Source organism: Capra hircus, chromosome 3 (genome assembly GCF_001704415.2).
Source record: "Capra hircus breed San Clemente chromosome 3, ASM170441v1, whole genome shotgun sequence".
Classification (NCBI taxonomy): domain Eukaryota; kingdom Metazoa; phylum Chordata; class Mammalia; order Artiodactyla; family Bovidae; genus Capra; species Capra hircus.
The window spans coordinates 103,003,643-103,031,560 of record NC_030810.1 but is presented as its reverse complement, the minus strand read 5'-3'; the positions used below and the strand labels follow the sequence as shown (position 1 = coordinate 103,031,560).

The following is a 27,918-nucleotide window of genomic DNA, read 5'->3' as shown; positions in this document are numbered from 1 at the left end:
TTTTCTGGTTGGTGATGACTTAGTTCTGTGTTTCTTACCAGGACCTCCTGTCATAAAATAACTCATGCAGATGGGTTGCTGTGGTGCCTGGCTAGGGTGGGTGGTTTCAACCAGTTTTTCCCCTAACAGTTCCAAGCCAGGAAGAGAGCCCTCACCCAAAAATGAGCATGCTGGAGTCTTGATTGTGGGCTCTAGCCGCCAGAATTGTGAGAAAATAAATTTCTGTCTAAGTCATTCAGTCTAGGGTATTTTATGGCACCCTGAGCTAAGATTCCTGTATACCTCAATATTTTATTTTAAATCTCTAGATTTTAAAATAATAGTGTGTATCTTAATTGAAATGCAAAACTAAAAATAATATGCAAGCCCAATAAAGCATTCTCCAAGCAGTCAGGTGCAGCCTCTGCTCTGTAGGGTGGTTGTTGGTGTGCTGGCCTAGCCTCCCACTTCTGACTTTGAGCTCCTTGAGGGTGGGGACGCTGTCTTCTTCCTCTCTGGATTCCACACACCTAGCCAGTGCAAAGCATAGCCGATTGGCAGGGCTTCCTGGAGGCTGGGGCTGAGGAAGCTGCTGGGGAGCCTTGGGCAGCCGCACCCATTCCCAGGGAGGAGGTACCTGGGATTATTCACAGGGCGGGTCCCTGCTGTCAGCACCTGTCTGGTCTCACTAATTCCCTCTCCGTGCTGTAGACGGTGGACTGAGCAGAGCCTGGCCCTCTTCTTTCTCCCCCTCTCCCGCTTTGGTTAGGGCTCCTGGCCTTTCTCTTCTCTCTGGAAAGCTAGGGCCCAGTCTTCTTTCCCGGGGAGAGAGTGCCCTCTAGTGCCCGGGAGGGTGAAGGCCGAGGAGGAGGGCAGGGCCAGAGGCCAAGCCTGAAAGGAGGCCCTGCCAGCCAATGAGGGGTGAGCCGGCTGCAGCTCGACCTGTGGGACTGGGACAGCAGGGACCCACAGGTATTTCTGAGTGTGTGTGTGTGTGTGTGTGTGTGTGTGTGTGTGTCTTCTTGAGAACCCCCTCTATTATTGGAGGGATTGGACTCTATCAGGTTACAAAGTTAACATGGTGGAGAAAGTTCCCCTGATCTCCATTCTTGAACTCTTCCTCCAAATAAGAAAACTCTCTACCCAAATTGTTCTAAATGGGTTTGGTTCCACCATGCCTGGATCTTTCTTGCCAAGGGTGTGGGTCTTGGGATCACCTCTACCCAATTTCTTTCCTTTCTGACTAGCCTGGAATCCTTATCTATTATATCTCACTTGTCTCCTGTTCTAATATTACATCTTCATTTTAAGTACAGAGAATACATAGCAACGTGAGCCATGGTGGGTGAATTGTGGCTGCAGCCTGTCCTGCTGGCTCAGTGTTTGCAGTTAGAGGTAGGGGTGGGAGACACCAGAAATTCCTGCCTTGGCATGATCAGGGGTTGGGCTCAAGGTTTTCTACTTCAGCTGTGTGATGTGACAAGCTCGGGACAGCATTCACTGCATTATCATTCATGGCTGGGGAAGCACCATGATCAAGTGACCAGAGTCTAGACCTCCTGTTGACCAGAATTGATTGCTGGTGTCTAGGTAGTTTTGCAAGACACCAGCTTCTTTCCTGGGAGGCTAGCCTACGGGGCTTCCATTTTGGGCACTGAATCCTTGCCTCTTTTTTGATCAAAGAGGGAAGCTCAACACTTTCCCACATTAGGTGACTGCCTTCCTCTGTGGAGGGCTCACTTGTCACCAGGACACAGTCTTCTTGAATGAATGGATTCCTGGGTGTTAATGGCTGAGAGGTTGCTTGTCCTGATCCAGGAAGCTCCTATATGCTCATTTTTAACTGGGGTTCTAAACATTTTCCATCTGGGAACTACTGATGATAACATAAAATCTCTTGAGGGTAGTCATCTACCCTATTTGATCTCAAACTTTCCTCTACAGTTTCTTAATAGGATAATTAGGAGAACAGTTGATGTTTTGGTTGACATCTCATGGAGTCAGTATTTCATTTGGATTGAGTTGAAATAAGCAGTTCATTTCTGCCTGACACAGCAGAAAATATTTCTGCAATGGAAAGGACATAATAATCCTGGAGGTTAACCTCCTGGGCCCTTGTTGTGAATCTCCATCATCAGAAGCTCAAGCAGATTGTGAAGTTCCAGGCAGAGGCTTTCAAGTCAGACAAATCTGCCCTTTCTAACTGGGTAACTTTGGGCTAGAGACTTAACCTCTCTGAAGTCCAGTTTCCTGATGATAAGCACAATTCTCATGGGTCATTGTGAAGATACTTCATGAGTAACTGTGAAGTCCTCCTGGACAAGGAAATGGAAACCCACTCCATATTCCTGCCTGGAAAATCCCATGGACAGAGGAGCCTGGAGGCTGTACAGTCCATGGGGTCATGAGTTGGACATGAATTAGTGATTAAACTACCACCAGTACCTCAGCAAATACTTGGAATATAAGATGTGATCAATATTTGGTAAGTGCTGCTATTAGTACCATTCTCACTTGAGAAGAAGTTAGGTGAGCATCTGTCACGAACCTTTGCGAATAAAGCCCACCCCTGCCTCTACTGTCGGAGAAGGCAATGGCACCCCAATCCAGTACTCTTGCCTGGAAAATCCCATGGACGGAGGAGCCTGGTAGGCTGCGGTCCATGGGGTCGCTAAGAGTCGGACATGACTGAGCGGCTTCACTATCACTTTTCACTTTCATGCATTGGAGAAGGAAATGGCAACCCACTCCGGTGTTCTTGCCTGGAGAATCCCAGGGACGGGGGAGCCTGGTGGGCTGCCGTCTATGGGGTCGCACAGAGTCGGACACGAATGACGTGACTTAGCAGCTGCCTCTACTGTAGTTTGCTTCTTCTGAGCCTCAGTGTTCTCACACGTAAAAATGAGATTATGATAATTTCACAGTGATAAGAAAACAGACTCCATATGATTTCAAGACCATGAAAATTTTGCACCTTTTTATGTCCCTAGGTATATCTCCTAGCTTACAGTCAAAGAGAACTTGAATATAATTTGTGTCCTATTGTTGTGTGAAAATTGTATAAATTTCAATTATGTTCAATTGATTCACAGTGCTTTTCAGGTCTGCTGCTGCTGCTGCTAAGTTGCTTCTGTCGTGTCCGACTCTGTGCGACCCCATGAACGGCAGCCCACCAGGCTCCCCTATCCCTGGGATTCTCCAGGCAAGAACACCGGAGTGGGTTGCCATTTCCTCTTCCAATGCATGAAAGTGAAAAGTGAAAGTGAAGTTGCTCAGTCATGTCCGACTCTTAGCGACCCCATGGACCACAGCCTACCAGGCTCCTCCATCCATGGGATTTTCCAGGCAAGAGTACTGGAGTGGGGTGCCATTGCCTTCTCTGCTTTTCAGGTCTACTACAACATTCTATGTCTCTGTATATTCATTCTGTTAATTTTTGAGAGTTTGATATTGAAACTCCAACTAAGTCTTAATTTATTTACTTAAAAAATAATTTAATATATAGTGGAACTATATGTAACCTTGTTCTGTATTTTCCAAGCCTCCTGTAAATCTGTTATCATACTTTCATAATTAAAAAAATTAAAAAATAGGATTACGAATATCTTATGGGAATTTTATAAGAATTAAATATAAAATAGCAGCACTAAGATATAAAAACGTCCATGCAGAGTTTATTCAAATAGCTACTCAAGAGTTTTAGAAATTGTTATTATCTGTGCTGGAAATCTGTAGATGAGGCACTGGGGTCCTGGGAGGGACCATGAATTCTCAGGGTAATAGTAGGCTGGTGGCTAGACAGAGGTGTTGCTGCTGCTGCTGCTAAGTCGCTTCAGTCGTGTCTGACTCTGTGCGACCCCATAGACGGCAGCCCACCAGGCTCCCCCGTCCCTGGGATTCTCCAGGCAAGAACACTGGAGTGGGTTGCCATTTCCTTCTCCAGTGCACGAAAGTGAAAAGTGAAGGTGAAGTTGCTCAGTCGTGTCTGACTCTTCACAACCCCATGGGCTGCAGCCTACCAGGCTCCTCCATCCATGGGATTTCCAGGCAAGAGTACTGGAGAGGGGTGCCATTGCCTTCTCCAGACAGAGGTGTTAGCTCACCTTTATTGAGCATCTGCTAAGGGTCAACCTTGTCCTGAGGACCTTGAGAAGACTCACCAGGTGCTGGTCCTTAGGAGGTTCTCAGTTTGGCAAGGAGGCAGATGAGGGCCATGCAATTGGTAGGTGCTCTGTTTGAAGGGTGAGGATGATTGGTCTGACTATCGGTGTCTCTCCCAGGGCTGTGATCCATACTCTGCCTGTTGGTGACCTAGGACCACATGAGGATGCTGCTATGCTTTCTTGTCTTGTCTGCTTTGGATCTCGCGGCTTGGGGTGAGTTTTCTTTTACTAGGTCACAAGTGATTTTGGCATCAGCTCCAGCCTGGTTGTGTTGGTAAATTATCCTCTCCAGGGTCCTCATTCCTCCCCATCAGCTATGTTCCCTATCGGAGTCCAGCTCAGGTGCCCCCTCCCCAGCTGAGACGGGCTCCGGTCCTCAGCAGCCTCTCCAGCCTGCCCGGTACAGCCTCGTGTCAGGGTCACGGTCAGGCATTCGCTCCTGATGATTTCACAGAAGGACAGAATCTCAGAACCACGGTGGAGACCCTTAACAGCTTAGTCTTGTAGACGGGGAAACAGGCCCCACTGTGGCAGTGACTTGCTCTCGGTCATCTGACAATTTGGGGGTGGATGCAGAGTCTAGTGGTCATGAGCATGGGTCTGGGGCCAGACAGCCTGGCTTGGAATCCAAGTCCGCAGCTTAAAACCCATAGCATTTTAGACAACCTCTCTGAGCCCCAGTTTCTCATTTGTATAGAGGGAGTAGTTAATTTGCTTTGTTTATTTCACAAAGATTTTTTAAGCCACAAACGTGATAGCGCCCTTGAAAATGCTTTGTTAACTACAGAGCTGGTCTGTGGGTGACATTGTTGTTCCAGTGACATTGCCCCCATGACCTTTGGTACTGAACAGACAGAGGGGAGTGAGGCATATTTGTGATACTTTTGTGTGTGTGTGTGTGTGTGCGTGCGCTCAGTCGCTTCAGCTATGATCTGACTCTTTGCTGCCCCATGGGACTGTAGCCTGCCAGGCTCCTCTGTCCATGGGATTCTCCAGGCAAGAATACTGGAGGGGGTTGCCATGCCCTCTTCAGTGATCTTCTGGACCCAGGGATCGAACCTGAGGCTCCTGCATTGCAAGAGAATTCTTTACTCACTGAGCCATCTGGGAAGCCCATTTGTGGTGATTAATCCTCCATTAATCCTATCTTAAAAAAAAAATTAAGTTGGTAGGGCAGTCACAACGGTCTGTAAATTTCTGTATTTCAAGAACCTTGCCTGGATCACTAGGTGCTTAACATATGAATACATGTTCACGTGATGACCATCTTGGTGTGTGACCCTCTGGTCTATTAATACATATACAGCTGAACTGGGAATGAGCTGCCCAGCTGAGAAGACAAGAGAGACTGCACTGAACCTGAAATGAAGGGAGGCTGGGGAGGCTGGGAGAGGGGAAAGGCCTCACTGGGGCAGATGTGAGAGGCAGAGGCAGGGTGCGGCCAGATGCCTCTGTGGTTTTCCTCTTTCTTGTTTCCTAGAGGAAGTCACGTGGGTCAAGTGGGAAGTTATCTGGGGAGACCGAGAGGCTGTGGGCTATGGGGTCGCAGGAGGAACATGGAGCCCGTGCCTCTGAGCTGGTCCAGGTATTTTCCAAGGACCAGCACCAAGCGTAGTATTCCTTTGCAGGGGATTCCCTAGAGTTGTCCTTGAATGAGACCCAAGCCAGGGGGCTGTCACAGGAGCTTCTGGACCTGTTTGTTGGCATCTCACAGCTTATTCACACAGGTCGCAATGGTGAGGCATTTGTGGGGGCTGCCTGGAGCTTTTTAGGGAGACAGAAGTGTTTCTTAGAACATCACTATGGCTGGGTGGGGTGGATGGGGTAGGGTAGAGCCACAACTCCTCCCATGGATTGTCCTGAGTCCTTAGGCAAAGGTGGGTTCCAGAAAGGAGAGGAAACCCAGGGAAAAAAGACAAGGATCCCAGTCTCTAGCTCTCAGGGTAGAGAGGCCACTTCACTCAGGCGGTTCCAGGGGGCTCCCAAGTAAGGATAATGAGGGAGCCCTCGGGGGTCCTAGGGTCCTGGGTGGGGCTCTCATAGCCTTGCCCACAGTGCATATTCACCTGAAAGAGGGAATCCTGCACCCCAGTGTTCATGGGGCTTCCTGTGGGCTCTGGCTGGGGAGCTGCTGGTTTGAGGAGAGTGGCAGAACTTTCCTCAGGAGCCTGGTGGTCTACAGTCCATGGGGTCGCAAAGAGTTGGACAGGACTGAGTAACTAACACTTTTACTTTCACTTTCAAACAAGAGATGGAGAAGGGAAGGGGAGGCTGTGGGGGCGCAGGCCTCCTTCTGGGGCCTCTTCCATCACAGAGGATTCAGGGTGGCCTGGACAGCCTCCAGAGGGCATGGCAGGGCCTCAGCATGCCAGCCTACTTCCCCTCTCCCCTTCCCGCCAGGTGTGCCCACCATCGTCTCCCGCAAGGAGTGGGGAGCCAGATCCCTGACCTGCAGGGCCCAGCTGACCCGGCCCGTGGCCTATGTCATCACGGACCAGATCGCAGGGATGGAATGCGAGGAGCAGAACGCGTGCAGTCAAAAGCTGAGGGGCCTGCAGTCCCGTTCCGTCTACACCAAGGGCTGGTGTGATGTGGCCTACAAGTGAGAGGCTGGCGGGGTCCCTGGAGCCCACGTTTGAATTCTCCTTTTGAGGGTGTCTTCTGTTCCCCCTTCTCTGAATTTCTTAATTTCCCATTCATGTTGCTTTTCTAATGAATAAAAAATGCTGATATAAACAGAATCCAGAGTCTCCCAGGGGTCATGAGGAGGACCACCGTGAGCCACATATTCAGATGTGGTCTTGGCCACTAGGAGTTCCAGGAAAGAAGTGAGGGAGGTTGTGTGATAAGTACAGTCTCCCTGTTGAAGCTCGAAGAACATTTCAATTTATGAAGGTCTCTACAAGTATTACTCAAGTAGGCTTTCCCTGCCACACTGAGGAATGGGCAGGAGAAATATTACCAACCCTGTGTCATAGGTGAGGATGCTGTAGTCTGGAGAAGTTAGAGAAGCAAATGAATTACTTTTAAAGTGAGATTCTGGGAAGCACAGATAAACTAAGTCATAGGAAAATTAAAGACACATTCCTGCATCTCTTGAAAGCCTAAAATGCATTATCCCACTCCCTTTCACTGTTATGTCATTGTAACATGTGAGCCTCTAGAACTTTTTGCATTCCGAGCATGGGTGAGAAGTTTTCTGTTACAGAAATTTGCCATTTAATCATGTTTCCTTGCCTGGCAGCTTCCTGGTTGGGAACGATGGCAGGGTGTATGAAGGCGTGGGCTGGACCATCCAAGGCATGCACACCCAGGGCTACAACAACGTCTCCCTGGGCCTCGCCTTCTTTGGGAATAATCTAGGTAATGGTCACCCCTCTGGCCCTCCACCAAGGAGCTGTCTACACTGTGTCCCGCCACCCACTCTTGTCTTTTCAGCCTACATCATGCTGTTCTCTGATGATGGCCCCTCTCTTGAAGTTCTTTTCTCCCTTGGATTCTGTGATGGGGCATTTTGGGAGTTCTCTTTCTCCCCTCTGGTCTGTACTCCCATGAGACTGCTGAAGCCACCACTGATACTGCTTGAGCTCATAGTTCCTGCCATCACTTTGAGAGTCTGAAAAAAGTGAGAGTCGCTCAGTTGTCTCCGACTCTTTGTCTCCAGGCCAGAATACTGGAGTGGGTAGTCTTTCCTTTCTCCAGGGGCTCTTCTTGACCCAGGAATTGAGCCAGGGTCTCCTGCATTGCAGGCGGATTCTTTACCAGCTGAGCTATCAGGGAAGCCCTGAAGTTGATAATTAGGAACTGGCAGAGGCAGAAAAACGTGGCTTCTCTCTTCCTCCAGTGTCTCCCTTTGGTAGAGCCCAACCAGTGGCCAGCAAGCAAGGAAGTCTGGGAAATGTAATTTGCAGGTTTCTAGTCCTCTGCAAAGCACAGGGGAGCACAGAGTAGGCCATGGCTGATTCATGTCAATGTATGACAAAAGCCACTACAATACTGTAATTAGCTTCCAATTAAAACAAATCAATTTTTTAAAAAAAGGAGCCAACAAGAAACAACTGGCACCTGCCTCATCTTCCAAGTGGGGCTAGTAATAGCATTTATCTCAGAGGTTTTCTGTGAGGATTACATGAGTTAATGGATGTGAAGAGCACTTGGCCTCATGTCTGATAGTGGAAGCTATTAAATAAATACAGTCACCTTCTCCACCAAGCTAGGGCATTCCTGACTTGGTCGGGTGGGCCTCCTACATGTAGCTTTCACTGTCTCCCAGTGACTCCACATAGTGATGGAGTGGATAAGTAAGGCACTTGGAAGAAGTCACCAACTTGGTTTCTAAGAGCTGTGTGTAAGTACTTCTTTGTCTCTTAGCCTCTCTGTCCTGGCTACTGGACTGGTTTTTTCTCTTCTCATCCATCAGTCATTTAGGCTCAAGGGGTCAACTTAACCTCCCTCTACATCTAGACCAGGTTGGAACTTTTTGCTAACAGTTCTGTGCTCCATGTCATCCTCTCTCAGGCAGCAGTCCCAGCCCCACTGCCTTATCAGCCGCAGAGGACCTGATCTTCTATGCCATAAAGAAGGGTCACCTATCACCCAGGTATATTCAGCCGCTTCTCTTGAAAGCAGAGAGCTGCCTGGTTCCTCATCAGCCACTGATGCCCAGGAAAGGTAAAGCCTCTCTGTCCTGCCTCATCCTCCGCCCAATTACCACCCAGCAACAGTATGGAATGCCTTTTCTTATTGGTATTCATTGGTCTCAGACCAAGAACATCTCTTGCTGAGATCTGGAAAATTCTAAGAGGGCACCTCCCCGGCCTCTCCTTTCCACTGGAACCATATAGCCATGGAACCATTCTTGACATAAATATATATGTACACATGTTTTCCGTCAACGAATGTTTACTGAATACCAGGCACTCTTCTAGGTACTGAGGGTGCAGCTGTGAACAAAACAGATGAAACTGCACATTAAAGTAGGGAAAGATAGAAAATGAAGAATCAATAAGTGAAAGGTGTATGATGTTAGATGTAACATCAGGGTTATGGAGAAGAATAAAGCATGGAAATGGGGTGGGGTAAAAAAATATATATATAGATTTGTGCATATTACATGAACACACATACACACACAATCTCTGTCTCATAGTCTCCCTCGCTCACACACACCTCCCTCTAAAAGCAAAACAAGCCAACCTTCACCATGACCACAGCACGCTGAGAAAAGCTTGGGTTCACAGATTACACTGCCGTGAGCGTGAATAGTCCAGGAAGCTGGAAAATAAAAATCATGCACCACTTTGGAAAGACAAGCAGCAACCTAAAACCAGCACAGTGACAAGCGCTTTCAATAGTTTAGCACTCTCTGCTAGAGTTGGTCTCGCCTGCTGCTGCTGCTGCTGCTGCTGCTAAGTCGCTTCAGTCGTGTCCGACTCTTAGCGACCCCATGGACTGCAGCCTACCAGGCTCCTCCATCCATGGGATTTTCCAGGTAAGAGTACTGGAGTGGGGTGCCATTGCCTTCTCCGGATCTTGCCTAGGACTCATCAATGTTTTTCATTAAGGTTTTCAAGTTGCAAGTCTTTAAAATTTGTCTTGCTTTCAGACTAGTGTTGTCTTCATTAATAACAGTTTTACGTGTGTAGACTTCTTTAGAGATTTCAAATTACCATATGCATGTGATCAGTTCAGAAAGTCAGCTGATTTCTGCACATTGGTCTTGTCATATAAGTACATACATCTGCATTTATTTGCAGTGCATATTCAAGCTTGTAGGTATCAGTAGTATTTTCCCTTCTGCTCACATGCTGATTTCCACAGTTGTTATCAGAACTTGACTTTTGCCTCTGCCCCTTGGCTCCATCTGCCTGACCCAGACAATCCCTATCTAGACTTTCCCAGAATCCCACAAAATCTCACATGTTAGGATGTGCTAGTGGGTGTTAGAGGTTGGGGATTCTGAGGAGTTACCAGCCTGCAGTTGTGAGATAGTCTACATGTGGGCACAGGTGAATTCGCATCTCATTGTTTTTTCCCCTCACCACAGCTTGCCCCAACATCATCACAAGGTCAGCTTGGGGAGCCAGACAGACACACTGCCCTACAATGGGCCTCCCAGCCAAATATGTTGTCATCATCCACACTGCTGGGGCAACCTGCAACGTATCCATGGACTGCCGGATCCGCGTCCGAGATATACAATCTTACCACATGGACACACAGAACTTCTGTGACATTGGATATCAGTAAGTGGGACTGGTGCAAACTTGACCCTCCTTTTCTTCAGGGCTATAGGGAGGAAGGCTTGGGGAGGGAGCCAGTGTTTACCAAGCTCTTCCTTTGTGCCAGGCGCTTTACACAAGACATCACCTTTTTGTTTGTGCAGGATTCTGGACTGAGCATTCTTCAGAGCCTAGCCAAGGTTTAGTTATCTCCCCTGGGCATGTTCTCCATGAGTGGTTAGGAAGACTCTGAAAGGAAGATGTTAAAACAGTAGTGATAAACCAAGAGTGCAAGACCCTTATGGGAGGCTGTCAATGGACCATGCCTTTTAAATTTAATCCCTTCCAACCAGCCAGAAACCCAGACCCTGTTCACCCACTACTGCCCTTGAGCCCAACCCCAAACTTGCTCTCTCTGATGTTAGAATCTTGCAATAGCTCTGGTATTGCTTACTCCATTTATAGACACAAGAAACTTTAACTTCTCTGGACTTCTTTTGCCTCCTCTCTGCAGTAGGGCAACAATACCTTATTTGATTGACAATACCAAGTGAAATTAAAAAAAAGTGTTCTCTTTCAGTTCCTTTAATGCCAAGTCTACAGTTAAGAAACATAGTAAGCTAGTAGAACAGTGGGAAGCTTCTTAGGCATTCCCTTGGAATTTTCATAGAAGAAATTTAGGGTTAGAGTATGATAACTTAATTATTAATACTACTTTTAATTTTATTGGCATCTAGTTGATTTACAGTGTTGTATTAGTTTCAGGTATACAGCAAAGTGATTCAGTGATAACCTATAAAAGAATAAATTAAAAAATTATTTATTTATTTATTTGCTGGCTGGTCTGGGTCTTCATGGGCTTCCCTGGTGGCCCAGAGGGTAAAGCGTCTGCCTGCAATGCGGGAAACCCGGGTTAGAGCCCTAGATTGGGAAGGTCCCCTGGAGAAGGCAATGGCAACCCACTCCAGTACTCTTGCCCTGGAAAATCCCATGGACGGAGGAGCCTGGTGGGCTGCAGTCCATGGGGTTGCAAAGAGTCAGACACAACTGAGCGACATCACTTTCTGAGTCTTCTTTGCTGTGCTGGTTTTCTCTAGCTGTGGGGAGCAGGGGGTGCCTCTTCTTTAGTTGTGATGCGGGCTTCTTTTTGTGGTGGCTTCTCTTGTTGTGGAGCACAGGCTCAATGGTTATGTCTCATGGGCTTAGTTTCTCCACAGCGTCTGAGATCTTCCCGAATCAAGGTCAAACCTGTGTTTCCTGCATTGGCAGGTAGATTCTTTACCACTGAGCTACAGGGAAGCTGTGACTTAATCACAACAAATTTTATGAAGTCGCAGGTGGGTTTACTTTTATATACGTCCTGGTGGCTCAGACGGTAAAGAACCCACCTGCAATGAAGGAGACCTGGCTTCGATCCCTGGGTTGGGAAGATCCCCTGAAGGAGAGCATGGCAACCCACTCCAATATTCTTGCCTGTGAATCCCCATGGACAGAGGAGCCTGGAGGGCTCTAGTCCCTGGGGTCGCAAAGAGTTGGACACGACTGAGTGACTAAGCACGTCTCATTCTGGGCTGGCTGCCTCTCTCCTCTGAACTCCCATTTTAAAAACAGCCTTTGTAAATAAGAGAAAACTATGGCTGCATTTTACAGGGTTTTCCACAGCCTTGTTATGGTTATTAAGCTTAGTTAATAAAGAATTAAATGTGGAAATTCCAAATGGAAAATGCCAGGAGCTGAGGGAATGTTAGTTTCCTTTCACATTCATCCTTTGGGGACTGGCTTGGTTCTTGTCCCTTGACTTTGGAAGCCTGTTATGGTGCTCACTCCCCCTGCAGCCTCAGGATACAGCATCTGTTGCTGTGGCACCAACTGTGCTCAGTATGGACAAAAGGCCCTCCCATTCATCATTTCTTACTTTTTTCACCAATATTTATTGGGGTATCCCTGGTGGCTCAGCAATAAAGAATCCTCCTGCAAGGAGATGCAAGTACAGTTTCTGGAGAAGGAAATGGCAGCCCACTCCAGTATTCCTGCCTGAAAAACCCCAGGATAGAGGAGACTGGCGGGCTACAGTCCATGGGTTTGCAAAGAGTCAGATACAACTGAAGCAACTGAGCATGCATGCACACTGTGTGCTTGGTGCTCAGCGAGATGAATTGGCTCCTTCCCTTGTGGAGGAGAGAGGATAGTAAACAGGTCATGACGATTGTGAGTGTTGGCACCGGGGTGGATGAGTAACAGGATGTGCCCAGGGTGGACCTCTAACAAGACTTTGGAGGACTGAATGGTATCACAGCAGGGCTTCGGCAGGGAGAGGCATCCACACTGGGCCATGGCTACGGAGTGGGGGTCAGTCAGGCAAAGAAGGATACGGAGTGTTCCAGGCAAGAGGGAGCAGCATATACAAGGGCCTGGAGTCCAGACAGAGCACAGATGGAAGAAGCTTGCGTGCTGACTTGCTCCAGTCACGCCCGACTCTTTGCGACTCCATGGACTGTAGCCCACCAGGCTCCTCTGTCCGTGGGATTTTCCAGGCAAGAATCCTGCAGTGAGTTGCCATGGCCTTCTCCAGGGGATCTTCCTGATCCAGGGATCAAACCCATGTCTCTTATATCTCTTGCTTTGACAGGCGTGTTCTTTACCATTAGCACCACCTGGGATGCCCACAAAGAAGCTTAACTCCTGCCTAAAACAGACTACAAAGAGGGGACTGGTGAGAGGGAAGGCTGGAGAGGTTGACGGGAGCCACAGCACAGGGGCCTGGGCCTTGGTCCTGACAAGCTGACTCTATTTGAAAGGCAACTGGAAATCCATACCCTATAATGGGATCTGTATTTAGCAAAACCTCTGGGGGCTGTTTTAAGCATGGATTGGAAGGAGTAAAACTCTGGGCAGACAGCTTTTGCAGTAATTCAGACAGCAAGTGATGGTGACCTGGAATAGCATAGCATAGAGATAAGTGGAGAAATTTAAAACAGGAGAAATGGTTGATAAGCCATGAATGTTGATTGGATGGGGCTGGGAGAGGGAGAGTGAGGCATTCAGTCTGATGTCCAACTTTCTAGCTAAGGAAATTGTGGAAGAAGATGGGTTTGTTTGGACATGTTGGCTTTTAGAGCTTGTAATTGAGCTATGGCTTCCCAGCTGGCTCAGTGGTAAAGAATCTGCCAGCCAAGCAGGAGACATAGAGACGCGGGTTCAGTCCCTGAGTTGGGAAGATGCCCTGGAGAAGGAAACGGAAACCTACTCCAGTGTTCTTGGCTGGGGAATCCCATGGACAGAGGAGCCTGGGGGGCTACAGGCCACGAGCAGATATGAGTCAAAAGTGGGCAAAAGTGTTGGACACGACTTAAGTGACTAAAAAACAGCAATAGTTGGAGTTATTAGACTGGATGGTTGTCCAGGGAGAAAATGTTGAGTGAGAAGAGAGAAGGGGTGAGACCAGAGTCCCAGGGGAGGAGAACCAGGGAAGAGAAACACGTCAAGAAATTAGTGGCCAACAGGATCAGAATAAAAATCAGTTTTCATTACTAGTGTAACCATGTGGCCGTGGACTGATGCTGCCGTCATCATTGCTTGTCACTGTATGTCTTCATTTCTTAGGTTCAGGGGCTTTGTTTTTTTCTTTTTCTTTTTGTCTCTGTTCACACTGGCACATACGGTAATAGTAATAGTAATGGTAATACTAATAATAGTAAGTGGATGAAAGGATGGATTAATGATTCAAGGAGTGAGTGAAGCCAGTTCTCCCCAGAGTAATTTTCTCCTTTTCCCTTTGCCTGACCTTAGCTTCCTGGTGGGCCAGGATGGTGGTGTGTATGAAGGAGTTGGCTGGCATACCCAAGGCTCTCACACATACGGATACAATGATATTGGCCTAGGAATTGCCTTCATAGGCAACTTTGTAGGTAGGTAAGGGGTAAACATGGGGCAGAGGGACTCTGGATGATGAAGTAAAATGTGAAATATCTGGGAAGCAATGGGGATAAGATGCACTGTGGTGCCCGACAGTGTCAGTGAGACTCTCAATGCAAGAGGCAGGTCCCCAGGAGTCCCTCTCAGGCAGAACAGTTCCTCCGAATTCACCTGTACCAATACCCGATTCTATCTGTCTTTAGAGCCATGCCCAATGCAAGCATGGAGCAAGAGAGAAAAAAGTCTTTTGCAAACTTTGGTGTTTTCATAGCACTGCTGGCAAATGCAGCTTCTTCCTTGGTAACCATGGCAACAGCACTGGGGAGCACCACTATCTCTTATGGACAAGCAATGAATGGTCTGGTCCTGCGATGTCTGCCCCATGGTGACTGTTGAGAAGTGGTGTGTTGAGCTGCAGTTATTTTTCAGAGAGGTTTTGAACTTTCTAGAAGACAGAATCAGGGAACACAATGACCTTGTTTTCTCAATGTGCCTGGCTGCAGAAACTTACAGGAATTTGTTGGCTATGGTGGTGATGGGGGTAGAGGGAGACTGGGCTATGTGCTTGTTCTTGCCCAAAGTAAGTAACCTTGAGACCCTAGTGATTGCTTGGCTAAATGTATTTTGCAGAAAAACCGCCAAATGCTGCAGCGCTGGAGGCGGCTCAGAACCTGATCCACTGTTCCGTGGTCAAGGGGCATCTGGTCCCCAACTACCTGTTGGTGGGGCACAGCGATGTGACCGATATTCTGTCTCCTGGACGGGCTTTGTACAACATCATTAAGACTTGGCCTCATTTCAGACAATGAGGGCACCCCAGTTCCTCCAATGCCACCCCTCCCCAACTCTAGATTCTGAGCCTCCCCTTCTTCACCTTCCATCCTGGCTCAATTCCTGCGACCCCTCCCTGCCAGCCCCATCCTGTTTCTTCTGCTTCAGGTTTGTATGATCATTTCCTAACTTGTATGATCAGCTCCATGTGATCAGACTCCACAGTGGGGCATTCCGGCCCTCTGAGTCTGCACCCGGCCTCCTTCCCTCCTCACCTTCCTCTCCCGAGCACCCACCTCCTCACCCAGCTGAGGCTTCTTGTCCCTTTGTACACACCCCTCTCCTGGTGTGCCTTCCCCTGCTGTTGTTGTAGCCACGCGTTCCGGGAAACAAACTCACTCAGAATGACAATGCGGATAGTGGAGTGCAGTTTATTATACCAGCGGGCTCAAGGCAGAGTCTCCTCTTAGCCAAGGACTCTGACCGACTTTTGTGAAAACTTATATACCTTAAGTGTACTACTGAAGCCCACACCCCCAAATTCCTTAAACCTAGCCTGAAAAGTGTTAAAGGGAGATACAGTCAGGTTACAGCCATGATTCACAATCAGAAGGGTCAGCTGGTTATGTATTGTAGCCTTCACCAATGGGTGCCATAAAGATTAAGGTGATTGACTACAAAGGGGATTATTACATTCTTTTTGGTGATGGGAAATCTTGGTATGGAATCTGGTGTTTATCAGTCTGGGAGGCCAGTTCGGCCGTAGGTATGTTACCCCCATGGCTACCAGGCACACAGTCCAAAGCTCACTGAGAATGCAAGATGGAGTTTCCTTCTTTTTCAAGATGGAGTCAGCCTGGCCTGTTCCTTTCCTTGCTCACCATCTGCCTGGCAGCTCCCAGCCTCACACGTGACCCAGGTCAACATCCCAGCCCCTCCTCTCTGTTCACACACCACCTTGTCTGTATTTGGGTGCAGCCCTTATTTCAGGGCAGTGATTGTTCATAGAAATTCTCTCCGCTGGGTTGTGAGTTTGTCCAGTTTCATTTGTGTCTGTGTCCTCAGTTCTTCAGCAGTGTCTGGAATACAGAAAAGTGAAAGTGAAATCACTCAGTTGGGTCCTGCTCTTTTTGACCCCATGAACTATACAGTTCATGGAATTCTCCAGGCCAGAATATTGGAGTGAGTAGCCTTTCCCTTCTCCAGGGGATCTTCCCAACCCAGGGATTGAAACCCAGGTCTCCTTCATTGCAGGTGGATTCTTTACTGGCTAAGGCACAAGGGAAGCCCAAGAATATTGGAGTGGGTAGCCTATCCCTTCTCCAGCAGATCTTCCCAACCCAGGGATCGAACTGGGGTCTCCTGCATTGCAGGCGGATTCTTTACCAACTGAGCTATCAGGGAAGGTGCTACAAGTATTTATTGGAGAAATGGATGAATAAATGAATTAGTGGACCAAGTCCTTGCTCGCCTTTCCAATTTGCTTATCACCCCCCTTTTGGGGAAGACTTGCTGGATGATACCTCATTCCACCAGCATTCTCTCTGTTCTGTTGCCTCCCAGTCTGAGACTCAGAGCTGCTCTGGTTGCTCAACTGCAATGGTTATTGTGTCTCCAGACTCCCGTGTCCCCGTCCTCCCAGAGCTCCCTGAGGGCAGAGGCTGTGTCCACACAGCACTGCTCTCTGTCCTTCCCTGGTTGGGTCTGCTAGGCATCAAGCTGAGCAGGGACTCAGAGCCTGGGGGCTCTGCAGCCTCCCTCCCTGGGCTCCTCCTGCCCCAAGTGAAGCCTCATCCTTTCAGGTGGGGGAAACACTGACTGCTCTTTACTAGAAGCACAGGAACTGGAAACTCGCTGCTAGTGGTTAGTTTTTCCTGATCTGGAAACAAGGGAAGGAGGAAGAAGGGGAGAAACACGGACTCCCCACCCCCTCCTTTGGTATTCACATGAGTCTTTGCTTCTAGAGTGTTTCACACCTCTTAGAACAAAGTAGGTTCAACCTCACATTTTCACAGCTGTTGGTGCTTTTCAAAGACTGTCCCCCAATCTCACTGGATTCACTTTATCCTCAGGCCACCTGAGCACCGAAGCAGGGGAAGGAATTGTTTATATAGAGAGTCATAGGCCTGGGGGTCTCAATGCCCCTTTCTGACTTACAGAGCCAGGGGAAGAGGGGAGGCTGCTCCAGGAGGAGACCCCGTTGGGATGGGAGTCACTGGACCAGAAGCTCTGGTCAACTCAGTCCCTTCTTAGGGGTGAAACCTCCCCAACTTGCCACAGTGTGTCTCCCCTTCTCTTACAACATCCAGGGTGAGTTTCAGAGCCCTTCCTACAGGGAGTGGTCAAAAAGGTGGATGTATGATGAGAAATGATCCCAAGAAAAGAGCTGCCCTCCAGCTTTCTCTGCCTTTCTTAGCACCCTCCAAAGAGGATTGTCTCTGGCCTTTAAATCAAAGCACATGCCTGGCCTCAGGGTCTCACTAGCCTACCCAGCCCCTGCCCCAGGCAGGCTTTCCTGGGGGGGGGGTGGTGGTGGTGGGTTGCAGACGCCCCCATCTCCATCAGTGCTCATCAAGGCCTCCTCAAATCAGCGTTATTGCAGGGTCTGAATTATTCTCTTTTCAAGATTATTTACTTTTATTAGTCTTAAATATACATAATCTAGGTGAAACCAGAGCACTCAGTAGGAAAATGCTTTTTCAAGGTCAATCCTGAGGCAGCCAATTCCATTCAGTTGCCTCTTAGGAGTCCTTTGTGTGCAGAAATTCTTTCCAGCTCCCCTTTAATTATTTAAAGTGGGATTCAGAGAATTCCCTGGAAGGTCTGATGGTTAGCTCTAACTGCTGGGGCCCAGGTTTGATCCCTGATGAGGGAATCCTGCAAGCCTTGGGGAGTGGCCCCCCCACCCCCCCCCAAAAAAGGTGGAGTTCATACTAACATCCCTCCTCGGAGGTTAGCTGTGAGGATTAAGCGGATTTAGAGTCCTACGACTCGTGGTTGCATATATGTGATCCTGCCAAAGCTGAGTGGTGGTATCACGGTTCTTGTCGCTGCTGTGCTGGTGGTTGCAGTCTGTTACTGTTGTTTGACTGGCAGGAAGGATACGCGCTTGTGGGCATCAGTCTCAGCCTCCTGGGGAGTTGGCAAAGGCTGGTGAGAGCAGGGAGGAGCCCCACCGGTCGGGCACAGGTGAAGGAGCCCTTGGCACGGGAGGGACACAGAGGCTTCACGACCCTGGACTTTCAGGGCTGGAAGGCCTCTAAGCCCATCTTGTTAGCTGTTTTCCACAACTGTAAGCTTGGAAAGAAAAAAAAAATGCCACAAAAAGTTTTATTTGATTCTGGAATACTAATTCGATTTAAGCCTATTTTCCAGAAAACTGAAACCAAAGAGGGCGGATGACTTGTTTAAGTTCACTCAGTGAGTTAAATAAAAGAGGCACCCTTAGATTCTTCTTCTTCTTTTTTAATCTGAAGAGCTTTATTGATCTTTCTTTAAGGGATGAGATTATTTGTTTGGTTGTGCCAGGTCTTAGAGGCATCATGCAGAATCTTTAGTTACAGCATGCGGGATCTAGTTGCCTGACCAGGGATTGAATCTGGGCCCCTTGCACTGGGATCATGGAGTCTTAATCCCTGTACTGAAGGTGGAAACAGAACAGGCTCTATCTTGAAAGCAGGACTCCATCTTGGGCCAGACTGTGGACTTTGAGCTATATGCCCAGTATCTATGGAAATGACATACCAACTGGAAAACCAGGCCCCCAGAAGGAAGAGCCCCAGGGCTCTCCATCTCCTAAAAGAATACCCTAATTATCTGTGCAACCGAATCATACATTCTATTATGCTTATTGGGGTATGACCACAAGCCTATTGATAATTGTCCGCTGTTAATTACCTAGGCTTAAGGCATATGAATCGGGGTTAACTTTGATTATATCTTTCTTTTTCCTTTGTTCAGACTAGTTTCAGGGAACCTTATACACTTAGGGTATACAAGGTTTTCGCAAAGACTGGTCAGCGTCTTTGGCTAAGAGAAGACTCTGCCTTGGGCCCACCGGTGTAATAAAGGGCACTCCACTATCTGCATTGTCTTTCTGATCGAGTTTGTTTCCTGGAATGTGTGGCTACAACAGTACCACCAGGGAAGTCCTAGGAATCCTCAGATTCTGAGCACAGCCCCATTCTTGCATCTCTCTGGTTGAAATCACATATGACCCCTCCTTTCCGACAGAATAAAGTAAAGCGTCTTAGCACGCACAGCATTTAGCACTTTCCACAATCACTCCAACCTACCCTTTTGCACAGAATGAGACTTAGGTGGCAATTTGCTGATTCTCCTCCAGCAATGGCTCACCTGGGGCCTTTGCCCACCTGTCCCTGTACTCCTTGTGACTCCTCCAGTTCCACCAGTTTTCCAGATGCTTCCTGTTTCTCCAGACCAGAGATGACATCTCCCTCCACTGGGTGCCTGGGGCCTTTCCTGGTCTTCTTGGTGGCTCATTGCTGTTCCCCTTTCTTCTCCCTTCTGACCTGGATTTCTGGGCCTGTGCCTGCACCTCCCTGGCCCAGAGCCGGTGCACTGGGGTGGGGATGTGACACCTGCCTGTCTGTGGACTGGAAGGGGAAGAGCCCCATCTGTGCAGGGCAGGGCAAGCAGAGGCAGCGTTCCCAGCCCAGAAGGGCGGCAGCCCTTTCTCAGGCTGGTCTTGGGGTGTTTGTCACAGAGTGGAAAATCCCAGTGTCTGCCAGCTGCCAGGAACCCACCCACTTTTGTAACACATCAGAGGCCACAGGTTAATTCCATCTTAATTCCCTGCCCTCAGTGGCTCCCGCACTCTGGTGGCCTCTCCACTGGTGTGAGATTGGGGGGAAGAGATTCTCCAGCCCCAGTGCTCCCCCAGCCCTTGGAGGCTTCTGTCACCGTCTCCCTGTGGGGGCCTTGAGGCTGCTCCCCACGAGCTGGCCCTTCGGGAAAGGCTCCCTCCCCGAGGTCTCCGCCCAGCCTCTCCTGTGCTCCCTGCCTCTTCCTCTGTCTCACTGGCTTCTTTCTTCCCACACTTGTGTGTCTCTCTAGTGTCCCGCTGTCTCCCTCCTGCCTCCCCCGCTCTCTTTTTCTCATGCTGCCTCCCTCTTCATCTCTCAGTGCCTCTCCTTTGCTCTCTGACACCCTTCTACTGCTGTGTATCTCTGGCTTCGCCCTTTCTCTTTTGCTCTCATTAACATCTAGGCTGCGGTGGCGTGGAGGAGATGATGGGCTCTGTGCTGGAGTACTGTAGACCCTGCCCTCCACCAAGCTCTGCTCTGTCCCGGGGCTGCCAGCCCTGCTGGGGAGGAGGAAGTCGGGGTGGAAGGCCGGGGTGGGGTGGCTCTGGGGAAGGCACACATTTTTTGGAAGCTTAGAGCCACAAAGAATGGACAGGTGTGTTTCTGACCCAGCAGGTTCTGCTGGGGCAGCTGATTTAGGACAGGGCTTTAATTAGAGGAGCCAGCTCTGGTTGAGGAAGGTGTGATTAGCTGGGAGGAGTGGTGGGCGGGGGTGTGAGACCCTGAGAGGGGTGGCAGGGACTTTTCGGGGACTTTCTGCAGTGGGCTGGATTAAGAAATGTATCCCCAACGTGGGAAGCTGGGGGTTCTCTCTCAGGGTGGCCAAGAGCTTTTGCACTCAAGGTTGATGAAGCTGCCTGCAGAGAGGTGTGAAATGAAAATATCTCTTGCCATATTAATAAACAAGAAATGGCATAGCCATTAGTGATTTCTGGCCTTCAAATGCGAATGAGAACTCCCCAAACTGTGATCCAGCGGGTGCTGCCACCCCGCCCACTCCCATCTCCTCCATGGTGATTGCAAGAAGCAAGGCAAACAAGGAAACAGGATTTGGCCCCAGATAGCAGATGCATATGAAAGGAATGGATTTTGTGAGGACTGCATCTTTCCATATAGAATGCTAAATTCCTTAACTTGATACCTGATATTTGATGTTCAGACTGCCTGCTCCCTTTGTAGCAAACTTAAATATAGCCAGACTTTCCCCCTGCCTCCTTGGAGCAGTTTTCTCAGAGCTACTGAGATGCTATCTCCCTGGCTTGGAGTCCTAAACATCCTGCAAAATAAAATAACTCTCTACTTTCAGGTTGTGACTATATTTTTTTAGTCAACAGAGGGGAGCTGGGGCATCTCTTATGCACCCTCAGCACTGTGATCACATGTAAGAGTCCATCTCTTGAGGCCCCCAAATTAGTAATCTATTCTGTTCTTCTTTGGCACTCTGTCTTTATTTATGTGTTTCTCTTTGTGTAGGTGGATATCTTATTATCTGTCTTTCTTCCCCACTAGATTACAAGGGCTGCGATAGTGGAGATCATGCTCTCTGCGTTCGTGTCTGTCTGCTCCTGGTGCATAGCGTGTTACCGTGTCCACGCCCTCTCTGCTCCCCGCACGATAGGCCAATGAATCTGAGAGACGAGGTGTTGAGGCAAGGAAGAGACTTGAAGTGGGGAGCCGGCAGACTGAGAAGGTGGCAGGCTAACACCTCAAAACAACCATCTTATTGGGATCTGAATGCCAGCTTCTTTGATAGATCAGAGAGAGAGAAACGATGAAGAACCAAAGTCAAAAGGCAGAGTAGAGAGGGAGATGCAGTGGGGAAGTAAAGTGAAAGGGTCCTCAGTCTTGCAAAACATCTCCAAGGGAAAGTCCAGCCTTCAGAAGGGGTGTGTTAGTCTCCTCTGTTCACAGGTGGGCAGGGAAAAACTATCTCTCCGTGAGCCGAACAAAGGCACTTTAGTTTACAGTCAAGCAGAGGGGCAGGGTCCTCCAGGCAAGCCACTGAGTATGATTATAATAATAAAAAGAAGTCAAAGAAACATGGAGTCAGAATTGGCTTTCTCCCTGCAGCAGGTGCTCAGGAAACATCCGTGTGGAATCCCAAGGTCTGGGGGGACAGGAGGTGTGGTTGTCTATTGGCTTGTCTTACAGCAGGTGGCCAGTGTAGCTGGTTTGTCTGTTCAGGCCCCACTGAGCTCCCACTGGTTCATCACATTGATGGAGGGACCGGGAGGCAACTTGCCTGGGATCAAACCGGATTAGAGTAGACCCTGGAAACAGATACCATACATGGCTGACAGAGAGGGCTGGGTTCCCAATAACATTCAGTGGTCCTTTCTCCGGACTCTGCTAGGTACCTGATACACTTGATTTCATTTAATCCCTAAGACAGGTTAGTAGGATAGGAGCCATCATTCCTATTTGACAGCTGAAGGAGCTGAGGCTCAGCTTGGAGAGACTGTCACTTTCTTAAGATTACACGGCTAATGCATGGTGCTGCTGAGCTGAGTTTCTGTTCCTTTGTCTGCACAAATCAGGCTATCCTCTGTTTGCTCACACTGTTTTTACAGCTAGTGACTAGAAGTGGACAGAACATGCAAGGATCCCTTGACTCAGGGTTCACTGGAGAAGTTACTTCCCTTGATCTAACAATATTCTTCAATTAAGGTGATACATGTAAAACTATATAATGATGTAGTTCTGAATTCATGTTGTAGCAACATCAATAATAATAGCATTGTAGTCCGAGACTTTCGGTCACATTGACAGCCCCACTGGCCCAGTGGGGTTGTTCCATCATAACTGCTGGTAACCCATCTCTCACCCCATTATGCCCTCAGCAGGCCCATTTTTTTCAACCTAAATGCAGGACTCTAGTGTGTTTTGATTTAGTGTCCTCTTAATAGCGTCTCTTCATAGTGAAATTCTGTTGAAATCTTTTTGAATTTTAATATTATCATCCTCTGTGAGTCATCACTTACTTCTTCGTCATCAGCATTTTTACTCAAATCCTTCAGTATCATTCCCCAAACATCCACATATACCGGGCAATGAGCCCCAGGCCCTCCTACATGCAGTGCCCCATTCGAACCTGTGAGGGGGGCACTGTGACCCCCATTTCGCAGATGAGTGACTGAGAAGACACGCTCCAGAACGGAACTGAGCGCCCACTTGCATGCACCACCACTGTTCCGGGAAGCCACCTCCACTGGCTACAGGTCTCTGCTGTTCATTACGACGACCACAAACACGCTGACAGATGCTCTCATTCAATCTCTGCTGGAGGGAGAGAGGAATTACGGCTGAAATGTGTGAATGTATGTGTATGTGGGGTGTGTGTGTATGTGTGGTGTGCAGACACTATTGTTCATTGCTCTCATTAGTCTGTTTTCATTTTTGAGCACCCACAGGCATCATTTCAATAACTACTGATATTCTCATGCATCCCAAATGTGGAATTTTTATTCTCGTTTTTCAGTAAAGGCAAGCATATGCCTCAACTCTGTTCGTAATTAGCTTCCCTCTCTTAGTGCTTTCGTGTGCATGTGACGGGGTTCACACTGCAAGTACCACGGCCCCTTAATTCTTCGTTAACTATGGGCATGCTCGCCTGTTACTGAAGCAGGCACATGGGCATAGCATTTATATTTATATAATAAGCTAAATATGACATGTACAAGGACTTTTCTGATGAATGCAAGACATGTAGAGGGTTGATGGAGCTTCATGATGTGTACACTTCTAGTGTTTGAGAAGGTTAAAGGCAGGCTGTTGCTTAAAAATCACAGGAAATCTTGGCTTAGATTCTAGTTCCTGTGAATCCAACAACACTTATTTAATCATCTTGGTTTTCTACTCTGTCAAGTTTAGGTAATAATGAAAATTTCTAGATTACTATTTAAAGGAAAAAGAGAGGGAGAAGTTGCAATGTTACACATAAGCTGAAGTATAAAATACCCATTCTTTACCAGTGGTAAAGAATCTGCCTGCAATGCAGGAAACTCAGGTTTGATCCCTGGGTCAGGAAGATCCCCTGGAGAAGGAAATGGCAGCCCACTCCAGTATTCTTGCCTGGAGAATCCCATGGAAAGAGGAGCCTGGTGGGCTATAGTCCACAGGGTTGCAAATGAGTCAGACACGTCTTAGTGACTAATCTAATCTCTCACACTGAGCAAGCTAAAGGCAACCAATATTGCCTTCCTGCCACCCCCACCCTCAGCTTAGGGAGGTCTTCATCAGGAGATAGGTGGGGACAAGGTAAGGGAGGAGACCCACCAGGGAGCTGATGTGAGGTGGTCATGGGGTATGGACCTCAGGGCTTAACTCTGTCTAAAGTGTCCTCCCCGCCATCTCCATTCCACCCCTCCATCAAGTTCTGTTCATCCTTCAGTCCAGTCTAAATATCATGCCTTCAGAGAGAAACCCTCCCCCACCCCTGCTCCCCATGAGCGATATACTCATTCAGAAACTTGCCTTTTTCCAGCACTGCACGATTCAGAACTGAATCTTTAATCCTACTGTTATTTGATTTATACCCATCTTCCTCACTGGATGTCAGCTCTATGAGGGCAGGGACCTCCCTGGTGTACCCCTGGCACCTAATAGTAGCCTAATAAACACTTGGGAACTGAATGAATGTCCTCAGTATCTTTTTTTGTGACTGTGGGGTTGAATCATGTGACCTGGGCATTTTCCAGATCTGAGATGTTGTGGGGTCTAAGGGTCCCGGTAAGGGCTCTAATTCCAGAGGCTCTTGTGGAGGCGGGGGAGGGGAAGGTGCCTGAGGAAATAGCAACAGAAGGGAACTGGAGTTCTGCTCTGGTTGGGCCAGTAGGTGACTCCCTGGTTGGGCTGGGGCACGGGGAGTCCCTGGTGGATGTGGAGCTGGTGCATATTGGCCAGGGCTGAATGCCTGGACCTGCTGGGTGAGGAGGCAGGTTGCCCAGCTGGCACAGGTGCAGGAAGGAAGGGAAAAGGGCTGGAAATGCAAGTGCTGGCTGCAGAGGTGTGTTGGGTGTTGGAGTCCTGGTACTTCTTGTGGTACGACCAATCTTGGCACATCAGGATGCGGAGTGGCAGACAGCATGTCCTGAGACTTGGTCGGAGAGGAGCCCCGCCCAAGCTCCTGGAGGGGTTTCCAGCACTGCCTTGAGACAAATCTCCTCCTTGCTCTTGGTCAGCTTATGCTCCCACTGTCGTTGCAAATACGCCCATGTTTCACTTCCTTCCCCAGGCTTCCATCCCCGTCCTCTTACACTCAGCAGAGAAAACTGGGGACCACCCTGCAAGACATCTTTCAACTTCCTGTGACCTTGCAAAAAATGTTCTTGCAGCCACATTCCCACCTCCTGTTCTTCACATGTTTTCTTCCTTCACATCAGCCTCAGCAGGTGATGAGTCCCCTCTGCTATCAAGATCCAGCTCTCTGCTTCTCCTTTGTCTCCTGTTAATGCTCTTTTGGAATCCTTCTTTTAACTCATCACCTATACCTCCCAAATTTATAATTTATAGACTAAACACCTTTCCTGAAGACTAGGTTCAAATTCTAACTGCGTGCATCTCCGCTTGGATCTCCAGTAGCATCGACAACTTTGATGTCTAAATCTGAACTCCCTGCTCTTTCCTCTGAAACTGTTACCGCTGCTGTCTCCCCCAGTGCAGCAAGGCAATGTCCTGTTTCTAGCTGCCATGGCCAAAGGCTCTCGGGGCCATCACCGACTCCTTTCTGTCTCTCGTTTCCCTCATCTGATTGGTTATCCCTTCAAAATATATTTAGGATTACAATTCTAAATTCAGCCCTTCTCAGCACCTCCCTGATTACACTCTGATTTACACTCCGGTTCTGGTCAACATCACCTATCACTTGAAATGCTATGGTAGCCTTTTAATTGGTTTCCCTGATCCTGCTGCCCCCCAGTATGTGTGCTCAGCGCTTCAGTCGTATCTGACTCTTTGCGACACTTACAGACTGTAGCCTGCCAGGCTCTCCTGTCCGTGGGATTCTCCAGGCAATAACACTGGAGTGGGTTGCTGTGCCTTCCTCCAGGGGATCTTCCTGACCCAGGGATTGAACCTGTGTCTCTTGCACTGCAGGCAGGTTCTTTACTGCTGACCCACCGGGGAAGCCTGTCCCTAGCCCTGGAGTCTATTCTCAACACAGAAGCCAGAGAGAACCTGTTAAGATACAACCAGGTCAGATCTGTCTCTCCTCTACTCAAGAGCCTCTGATGGTTTCTCTCCGTGTCACTCAAAGTAAGAGCCAACATCCTTTTACTATGACCTGAAAGGTCCTGCTTAACCTCACTCCTAGTTTTGCCTCTGACTGCATCTCCTACTCTTTCTCCCCTTTCTCACTGCGCTCCAGCCTCGCTCGCCTGCTTTCACACCCAGCAGACACTCCCTTCAGGAGTGTTTCATACTCCAACTTTAGGCTGTTTCATACATTTGTGATTCAGTTAGGTTAAAGAAAATATGTGTGTTCTATCTTGGAATTGTGCCTAAATGATTAAAAAAAAAAGGTTTGCATGCATTTAGGATCATTCTTTGTGCTGTACAATTCAATGAGTTTTTCCAAATGCGCAGTCATAGTTTATAAATGCAGAATCATGCAGAGTTGTTTCGCTTCCCTGGAAATCCTTTGTAGTTAACCTGTTCAACTCCTCCAAAACCCTGGACCCAGGGCAACCACTGATCTTTTTACTGTCTCTATAGTTTTGCCTTTTTCAGAATGTCATATGAATGGAAGCATGCAGGATATAGCTCTTACAGACTGGCTTCTTTCCCTTATTAATATATGTTTAAGGGTCACTCATGTCTTCTGGTTTGATAGCTTGTTTCCTTTTAATTGCTGAATAATATTCCATGTATGGACATACCATTGTTTGTTTAACTATTGCCTATTGAAGGACATTTTGGTTGCTTCTAGTTTTTGCTGATTATGAGCAAAAATGCTACAAATACTTTCATAAAATTTTTGTTTGGATATGTTTTCAAATCAGTTGGATAGATCCCTAGATGAATGAGTGCCAGACATATGGTAAGCCCAAGCTTAACTTTAGTGAGTGAGTGAGTGAGTGAAAGTCACTCAGTCATGTCCAACTCTTTGCAACCCCATGGACTACACAGTCCATGGAATTCTCCAGGCCAGAATACTGGGGTGGGTAGCCTTTTCCTTCTCCAGGGGATCTTCCCAACCCAGGGATCAAACGCAAGTCTCCCGCATTACAGGCAGATTCTTTACCAGCTGAGCCACAAGGGAAGTCCTAACTTTGTGAAAAACTGCCAAACCATCTTCCAGAAGAGCTATATCATTTTGTGTTCCCAATAGATTGAACAATGAGTGAAAGTTCCCATTGCTTCACATCCTCACCAGCTTAGTTTTTGGATTCTAGGCATTCCATTCGATGTGTAGTGATAGCTTGTTATTATATTAGCTTGTCATTCCCTAATGACAAGTGATAGCATCTTTTCATATGCTTATTCATCATCTGTAACTCTTTTTTAGTGCATGCAATGTCTGTTTAGGTATTTTGCCCATTTTAAAGCTGGATTGTTTGTTTTCTTTTGAGTTTTAAGAGTTCTTTGCGTATTTTGGGTGCAAGTCCTTTGTTTGATATACGGTTTGCAAATGTTTTCTCCCAGTGTGGGTTTTGTCTTTTCATTCTCTTATCATTGACATTCACAGAGTGCTAAGTCACTCAGTCATGTTCGACTGTTTGCGACCCTATGGACTGTAGCCCCCCAGGCTTCTCTGTCCATGGGGTTCTCCAGGCCAGAATACTGGAGTGGGTTCCCATGCCCTTCTCCAGGGGATCTTCCCAACCCAGGGACTGAACCTTCGTCTGTTAGGTCTCTTGCATTGGAAGCAGGTTCTTTACCACTAGCGCCACCTGGGAAGCCCATTTCTTAGAGTAGAAAATTTTAATTTTAATGAAGTCCAGTGTTTAACTTTTCTTCTGTGAATTGTGCTTTGGATGTCATGTCTAAATAAATTGCCAAACCCAAGGTCACATGGATTGTTTTCTTTATTTTCTTCCAGATGGT

General features: G+C 48.0%; 1 protein-coding gene across 5 annotated transcripts; it reads left to right on the top strand.

Annotated features, from left to right (window-relative positions):
- PGLYRP3 (peptidoglycan recognition protein 3) lies at positions 443 to 21,876 on the top strand. Of its 5 annotated transcripts, XR_001917874.1 has the most exons (10): positions 443 to 951; positions 4,260 to 4,355; positions 5,771 to 5,878; positions 6,543 to 6,744; positions 7,387 to 7,505; positions 8,661 to 8,813; positions 10,189 to 10,387; positions 14,153 to 14,271; positions 14,909 to 15,217; positions 21,385 to 21,876. XR_001917874.1 is itself a non-coding variant. In XM_018046125.1 (9 exons), the coding sequence occupies exons 2-9, from the start codon at positions 4,301 to 4,303 to the stop codon at positions 15,085 to 15,087; spliced, it is 1,134 nt and encodes a 377-aa protein (XP_017901614.1). In that variant the 5' UTR covers positions 443 to 951; positions 4,260 to 4,300; the 3' UTR covers positions 15,088 to 16,231. The 5 variants fall into 5 exon arrangements, 4 of the variants coding, with proteins under 4 accessions (XP_017901614.1, XP_005677574.1, XP_017901615.1 ...); XM_018046125.1 differs by lacking the exon at positions 21,385 to 21,876 and having other exon boundaries at positions 14,909 to 16,231; XM_018046126.1 differs by lacking the exons at positions 443 to 951; positions 21,385 to 21,876 and adding an exon at positions 2,334 to 2,464 and having other exon boundaries at positions 14,909 to 16,231.